The following is a 212-nucleotide window of genomic DNA, read 5'->3' on the forward strand; positions in this document are numbered from 1 at the left end:
GCAGATGTCGCCTACCTGCGCTCCGTCCTGCCCAGCACCACGGAGGACGCCTTCTTCAGTTACCTGGCCACCCTGGACGCCTCGGAGGTGACAGTGTCCGCTGTGCCGGAGGGTTCCGTCGTCTTTCCCAGGGTAGGACACTCTTGGTACCTCCCTTGTACCCTTACGCTACCCGTGCGGCTCCGGCGTCCCGCGGAAGGATGGGGACATTG

At 64.6% G+C, this 212-nt stretch overlaps 1 protein-coding gene across 1 annotated transcript in view; it reads left to right on the forward strand.

The window, feature by feature from the left end:
• Positions 1-3: 3 nt before the first annotated feature.
• NAPRT (nicotinate phosphoribosyltransferase) overlaps positions 4-212 on the forward strand; it is a gene marked incomplete at its 5' end in the record, with an annotated part of 7,244 nt that continues 7,035 nt past the window's right edge. Inside the window, one exon of the mRNA XM_010160646.1 lies at positions 4-146. Coding sequence (XP_010158948.1) covers positions 4-146 — 143 coding nt within the window. The remainder of the gene's footprint in view (positions 147-212) is intronic.

Source organism: Eurypyga helias, unplaced genomic scaffold, assembly GCF_000690775.1.
Source record: "Eurypyga helias isolate BGI_N326 unplaced genomic scaffold, ASM69077v1 scaffold8991, whole genome shotgun sequence".
NCBI lineage: Eukaryota > Metazoa > Chordata > Aves > Eurypygiformes > Eurypygidae > Eurypyga > Eurypyga helias.